The 7,400-nt window shown below is 33.4% G+C and overlaps 1 protein-coding gene across 1 annotated transcript; it reads left to right on the top strand.

Annotated features, from left to right (window-relative positions):
- Positions 1-162: 162 nt before the first annotated feature.
- On the top strand, positions 163-7,395 carry LOC134279562 (protein phosphatase 1G-like; the record flags this gene model as incomplete). The annotated part of the gene is made up of 4 exons (XM_062761973.1): positions 163-425; positions 613-682; positions 5,474-5,665; positions 6,860-7,395. Coding segments are annotated over exons 1-4 (909 nt in total), but the record flags the coding sequence as incomplete, so codon positions are not given.
- Between the last annotated feature and the right edge of the window lie 5 nt (positions 7,396-7,400).

Below are 7,400 nucleotides of genomic sequence, written 5' to 3'. Positions count from 1 at the left end.
CAAGTACGCTATTTATTTTTTTCTAAAACCTTAAAATTAAAAAAAAAATCAGTAAAATGTAATATCTATGATGGAGAAAAAAAATATGAACAACATTAATATTCACACGACTTTGTGAAAATATTTTTCTTAACGTTGTTGTTTATTTAATATGCTGAAATCACGTGGTCTGTTCTGCACGCCGCGAAAATGTGTACACATGCATGATGATTAAGATGCATTTGTTTTCCGTGCTTTGTTAATTATTTGAATATGTTTACGAAATGATATATCAGATATATTATAGGATAACTGACACGAGGAGATTGTAGAGGATGGGAGCTTATCTGTCTACTCCAAATACTGAAAAAATATCCATTGACAAAGTCTCCAAAAGGTTTTGCTATGGAGCTTCCTCTATGCAAGGTTGGAGGGTTTCACAAGAGGTTAGCTAACTGTGTATTCATTTGAATGTATGAAAATATGATTATTTTATCTAAAGTGACTGTTTTGCAACTATTTGAAGTGGTAAAATGAGAATAAGCTTATTATTTTGGGATTTGAGGGATTTTTTAAACTAAACTTTGTTTATGTTTCTCATTGCTATAAAGAACCTATGGTTTTGTATTTAAGGATTCACATAACTGCATTGATGACTTAGATGAAGATACTGCTCTCTTTGCTGTATATGATGGACATGGAGGTAAGCTAAATTTCTATAATCATGACTTCCTTTGATTTACAGTCACTTCGTACACAAACCGAGTCGTACACAAACCCACTTGTATACAAAAAGTCAACTCGTATACAAAAAAAAGTCAACTCGTACACAAACCAGAAGTCAACTCGTACACAACTCATACATAGGTTTTCCTATGTGATTTAAGGTAATATTTGCCACAGTTTCCAAAAAATTGAGAAGTCAACTCGTACACATTTTTAACTAGTTTATGCCTATGATTTTCAATATACCATATGCGCGATGCGATGCGCAGATTGATTTGTTGACAAGATTTTCCGTGCCAAAGATATAAATTTCTGTTATGCAAGTAATGCATGTTGACGTTGAATATAATATTTTATAGCATCCTAATTTATGTTAAATAGATATACAGTGTAGATAGTAAATGCGATCAAAATGCAATCTAAATACATGGTAAGAATTTAATGGTATACTGTATAACACATTTTTCTTACACTTATCTAAACTTATTTAGATAAAGTTAGTTTTAGAAACTTACCGTCTTGCTGCAGGAAAGACAACTCTCTCGAACCATGGTGAAGTATAAGGAATGAAGAAACTTGGAGACGTTTTCTATACATATAGTATCTCATAATTAAAGGATACCGAATTATGAGCATCTGGTAATTAGCGTTTGTCGCAGATCCAAGAAACCACCGCGCGTGTGTTAACAAAACTTCTTTGATGTTCCTATCAGCATGATCAGGGAATTAAGTTAAATTATTTAAATATTTAGGGGGAAAACTTAGATAAATGTAACACTTCCTGTTATCAAACACTATTTGTATAAGATTAAATCATAACGATTGTATATAAAAGTTGTGTACGAGTTGACTTCTGGTTTTTGTGTAAGAGTTGACTTTTTGTATACGAGTTGGTTTGTGTACGACTCGGCAGTGGCGTAGCTAGCAAAATATCTTCTGTATTCAAAAAGGCAAGGGGTCTGGGGGCCGCCTTGTGGCCTCCAGCGGGTCCAGGGCAGGACCCTGGTGGGGGCCCAGGGGGCGAAGCCCCCGGAAGCTCATGGATTTTCAAGGTTTTATACATCAGAAAATTACCTAAAAAGTTTAATTTTTACAATCATAGTTTTACCAAATATTAACAAAAATTGCCGAGTTTTGACGATACACTTACAATCCCAAAATTCTATTTTTTAAAAGCATTTCGTGTAATCCTGAAATAAGGCAAAACATTTTCAACAGTGGAAATCTTGCAATATGTGTTGAGTTCCGAAATCACAACTGAACCTTGAATTTATGAGGATGATATACCGGTAATTGATATTTTCAGAATTTTTTCCCGATGCAGTGTGAAAATAACAATCAAAATGAACAGTACCACATGAAAAAAACATCTCTGCCTTAATTTGATCAATTGAATGATGATTTTCATACTCAAACACTGTATATACTATATACTCACATTATGTATCATAATAAGTGCCACGGTTTAGTTATTTTTCAAACATTTTTTCCTTATTGTAGCAACTTTATAATTACATTACCGCAAAACTGTTTTGAAATTTTCTGACGAAAGAGAATTTATTATGAAAGGCAGGAAAACCTTGGAGAAATTTATTGGCAGAAAATTCAATGTTCTATATAGTAGTTGCTATAAAATTCATTTTACAAGTTAAGACTTTTTAAAAATCATATTTACTATGAATTATATATATTTAAATTCTATAAACCGCTTTATCCACACACCAAAAATATTCTCCATTTGTTACATGTTAAAAATTTAATTGTTTTTAAATAATAGTACAAGTTTGCAGTTACTTATTAAGGGAATAGGTGAATAAAACGGATTAAATTAATTGACTTATTTGCTTTTACTTTGAAATGACACAACTTTACAATTCGCCCTTGAAATTCTAAAATGATTTTTTAAAACGATATGTACTCTGTTTCAAAGATAGAAGCATAATATTTTACCGGTATTTTATCATATTTAGCACGTAGAGGTAAATAGATCTAAGTTACTTTAAAATAACCTATTTTAACTCAGTCTTGTATTGTACTTCTGATTTGTTTTTCTTTCTTTTTTATCATTATTTCTTGTTAATTTTTTTGTTTGTGAAAAATCTGTGTATTCATTTGCGTTTTTGCGTAAAGGGCGCTACGCCACTGCTCGGTCTGTGTACGTAGTGACTGGACACCCTTCCTTTTGGTGTTGGTAATTTATGTTATCCACCATTGACATCTCGGTCCAATGACACCTCGGCCCAAACAGGTCGGCTCAAGATTGAAGACAGGTCGGCCCATATATAAGACACCTTGGCCCAAAACAAAATTTCATTGAGAAATATATCACGTTTCCGATTTCAGACTTTGCGAAATTTAAAATAAAATATTTATCAAAAAATCTATAAAAAAAAAAATCAATTTTTTTTCTTAATAATAGAGACAGCCCCGACCATTTTATTTTAATCAAGGAATGAGAAAACATACATGTGATTAAGGTGCTTAATTGATAAGTTAATTGCTAAACAAACAAAAAGCCGCGGCACGTTCTTTGGAGTGTGGTCAAGTTCGTGTCATACTGGTGACGATGGGGGGTTAATTACGAGCAGACTCCATTGAATATTAATTGTCTACAACATTTCTTATAAAAACATTCATGAAAGTTAATTAGTAGTTGAAACCATTTTGTACATTAAAAAACTTTAAATTCATATTAGATTTATTTTGTTTAATTATCGAGCTCCCCGCATTTACATTGTGCATTTCCACAGGAAAAAGATGCAAGAAATGATATGAAACCCTCACCCCTTCCCGATTTGATTTTTAGATAGGAAAAAAAGTATCGTGAGAAAGAATAATTAACTATTTAATTAATCATGTAAATTATTTTTTCTATAACAAAAATTTGCTTGGGCCGAGGTGTCTTTTATATGGGACGACGTTTCAATAATTTTGGTCCGACCTGTCAGGGCCTAGCAGGGCTCGACAAATTGTCCGCTACCAGTGAATATTGCTGGGCACTTGTCCGATTGGACAAGTGATTTTTTTATGTAAAGAAGTCTTCAAATAATAATAATTTAAAAAAAAAATAACTTGTGAATTAAGTTTATGGAATAAAAACGGAAACAGTACGTAAACCCGAATTTCGATCCTGATATCAATCGCTATGTAAAATCACACTTGATCGGGATCGATGTTCACTAATTGCAGCCATACTATTGCATGGCGTGGATCTTACGACGTTTGCGGGTTTGGAATATATTTGATTGATATTACAGATTCAGTTGCGAACATTTATGTTGTTGTCAGGACAGGAAATCTAGATAAAATTTTGTTTTATAAGTGTTTGTCTTATTTATCAATAAAAACACTAATAAATAAAGCATGTTTAATTTTTTAATTTAAGGCCAGCATTTTTTTATTTTTAGGTTTACAAACCCGCCGCTCAAGTTTTTGAATTTTCAGAAAAAAAATAAAATTGAGAAAAACAGAATTTTTTCTTTCCGATGTCAAATTTGAGTCGGGATCGAGATTTCAAATTTACGAACTCGTACTTCCGGTTTTAAATGAACATGGCGGGTAATGAAGGGAGATTTGTGTCAAGTCCATAGCAGCACTAAAGCTTGGTTTAATGTAAATATTTATCGATAGGAGTGCCATTCAAAACGTTTCACCCGTTCAGAGAACAATAAAATGCTGACGACTTTGTTACAAAGTGACATGTTGGTGAGATAATTATGTATCCGTATTCAAAAGTAACTGTCTATAATTGTAAATTATTTTCCTCCCACAGGTTTAAAACTGCCCATGGTAGCTATTGTCAGAGACATTGTTTAGGTTTCTGTCATAGCTTACAGTCCTAGCATCATTCTTCAGAAAAGGGTCGCTTATGCATCAGATGTAATGAATAAAACTATGGGAGAAGTTAAGTCCATTTGAGGAAGAAATAAAAAATAGCCTAAAGAAATAAAATATTTCAACTATTTAAAAACAAGAATATACAAATATATACAGGCATGTAGTATCGTTTATGGCAGCCAAAAAAATTATTTTACACTTAATTGAAAAAAATTCCACCCTACTCCTCAATACTCCTTGGGAATACTCCCTGTCTGTTTTATGAAAGGAATTATTACTTTTATAGGTCTCAAGTATATTAATATTTTAGAATAATTTCTACCTAACACACATTAAAAACAAAAATGAAGATATATTAAAAGAGATTTAAAAAATTGATTTTTTTTTTTTAAAAATCTGTATTTTGTCCAACATCAAAAGATTTATATCACTGCCCCCAACTGGTAGATGATGAAATAAACAATTAAAGGTTGTATTTTCCCCTTTGTAACCATTATGTGTCCAGTGGCAAGAAGCTTGTTAGGAGAGCATAAAAAAAGAAGCAAAAATTAAATGTAGAAAAGTCGATAATGTATCCAAAATATAATTTTATTATTTTTTTTTTTATTTCCTCCTCCTACGGGACTTTTTCATTCTGATGTTCGTAAACCTAAAAATAAAAAAAATGCTGGCCTAAGTAATTGTTTTCAAGATATCCATTGAAAAATTTTTGGACAAGTGAAGTTAAAGTTCGGACAAGAAAATATCTTGGTCACTTGTCCGAATGGACAAGTAGGAAAAAAAGTAAATGTCGAGCCCTGCCAAGGTGTCAACCGTCACGGGCCGAGGTGTCGTTGGGCCGAGATGTCTGACTACCGTCCACCTAAACACTATACTAGAGAAGTTACTAGGTATTTATGGAATTGATATCTTTTTATATTCATTTAAACAGGGTCTGAGGTTGCCCAGTATGCTTCACTGCATTTTCCGGATTACATCAAGCAACATCCCCTTTTCAAAGAAGGCAAACTGAAGGAGGCGCTAGAAAATGCATTTCTTGAATTTGACCAGAAATTGCTGGAGAAGGAGGCATGTGATGAAATGAGAGTTTTGGCCGGAATAGATGAAGAGAGGGATGAAGAAGGTGAAACTTCCAATACTTTAAAACAGTGTAGGTTAAAATCTATCACTGTTGTGTTGTTATCCCTCTAAAAGTTTAATGCTTTATTGAAAGCTTCAGTTAGACATATAGTAACAATAGTTAATGTGAGCTCACCAATCTTTTAAAAAAATTAGCCATCCTTTCTTTAAGAATTGAAGTAGCTCACTCTTTGACATTCAAAGGCATACTTTTAATACAACAGAGTTGATGAGAGTTGTTAGTGTAACTGGAAATCAGAAAATTGGAATGGACCAGACTGAGTTTTGAAAACAGTCCATTTAATCTGCAGTCAGGTGCTCAACCAACTGATCTATCTGGTCACCTGCAATCCAACCTGTGTTAAGCCACATTCCTCCCACATTAAAAGTCTTTGCTATATTGTGGCACTAAATGTAACTGGAAAAGAAAAAAAAATATATGGCTGGACTGGGAATCAAACCTGGTCTACTTCTGACAATGAAAATTTGTCCCTCTCTGATAACATTTGGTACTTTGCCATGCTGTGGAAGAGACAGATGTAAGTCTAAGACCTACCAGAAAAGGAGCTGGGTTGGTGATTTCAAGAGCAATGAACTTCAAGGAGGGAGATATCTTGTGATCAGACTGGTTTGATAGCCATTTAATACAGAGCTCAGTTGGTAGAGCACTGACTATAGATTTAGGGACCTCATCCATTTCTGAATTTTCAGTCTTGTACATGGGATTTTTCTACTTCCTGGTTACAGTAACAATGAACATGTATTCACCATCTTGTAAGTGGTATAATTTGTCACACAAGATACGAAAGTAATGAAACTAAGATCTTAATTTCACCTATCCTTTGAGAAATTTTTGAAGCAAATTAGAGGTTTTCCAAAAAAAAAAAAAAGAAATAATGATAACTAAAACAGCAAGAAATGACCCACAATTCAAACTTTTAATTTGGCATATCAGTCTAATATTCAATTTGGCACAAGATTTCACATATTGATATTTTGCAGTCTATCTAAATTAAAAAAATAAAGGGTGCAAAAGATAACTTTTAGACTGATTACTGTAAGTGCAAGATGTAGAAGACCAAATAAGTTGCAGATTAAAACAAAAAACTATGCTATGAGGTACAAATTCATTAAAAGACATTACTTAGTTTTTACAAATTATTCAATTTGTACATTTTCATTATTTTCTTCTAAAAAGCCAAAAGGAAAATGAAAATAGAAGCAGACATTTTGAGAACAGAGGCTGACATGCCCTTAGAAGATTTATTGGCCAAGTATGAAGGATGCCCACAGCCCAGATTATTAAAGAGAAATCGTGGAAGTGGAAAAGTAAATTCTCCCATGTTAAAAGGGAAGAAGGAGTCTAAGTTTACAGCAATGTGTGCAGTGGAAATAGAAGAGGCAGCAGGCGGCTCCGCTGAGTCAGAAACCTCCTGGACACGAGATAAGCTGGCTAATGGACACGCCGAGAATGAAAACAATTTAAACAGGGAGAAAGAGCAAAATGAAAGTAATCAAATGTTGAATGATCAAAATGAATGTGAAAGTGAGGACCTCAAATCCGATGTTAAATGCCCAATGGATAGTGCTGTAGGTTCCTCTTCATCTAGTTCTCAGCCGTGTGTATCTTCTAGTTCAGATGGACCCTCTAAGTCTGAGGAATCAGCAGGGTCCATATCGGACAGTGGTGACGTTAAACAAGAATCTTCAGTGGTAGACAATGTATCATCATCCTCATC

The sequence above is a fragment of the Saccostrea cucullata genome, unplaced genomic scaffold (assembly GCF_032062105.1).
Source record: "Saccostrea cucullata isolate Sc308-1 unplaced genomic scaffold, CSIRO_AGI_Scuc_v1 ctg1216, whole genome shotgun sequence".
Taxonomy (NCBI): domain Eukaryota; kingdom Metazoa; phylum Mollusca; class Bivalvia; order Ostreida; family Ostreidae; genus Saccostrea; species Saccostrea cuccullata.
This window is presented reverse-complemented; position numbering and strand designations above follow the sequence as displayed.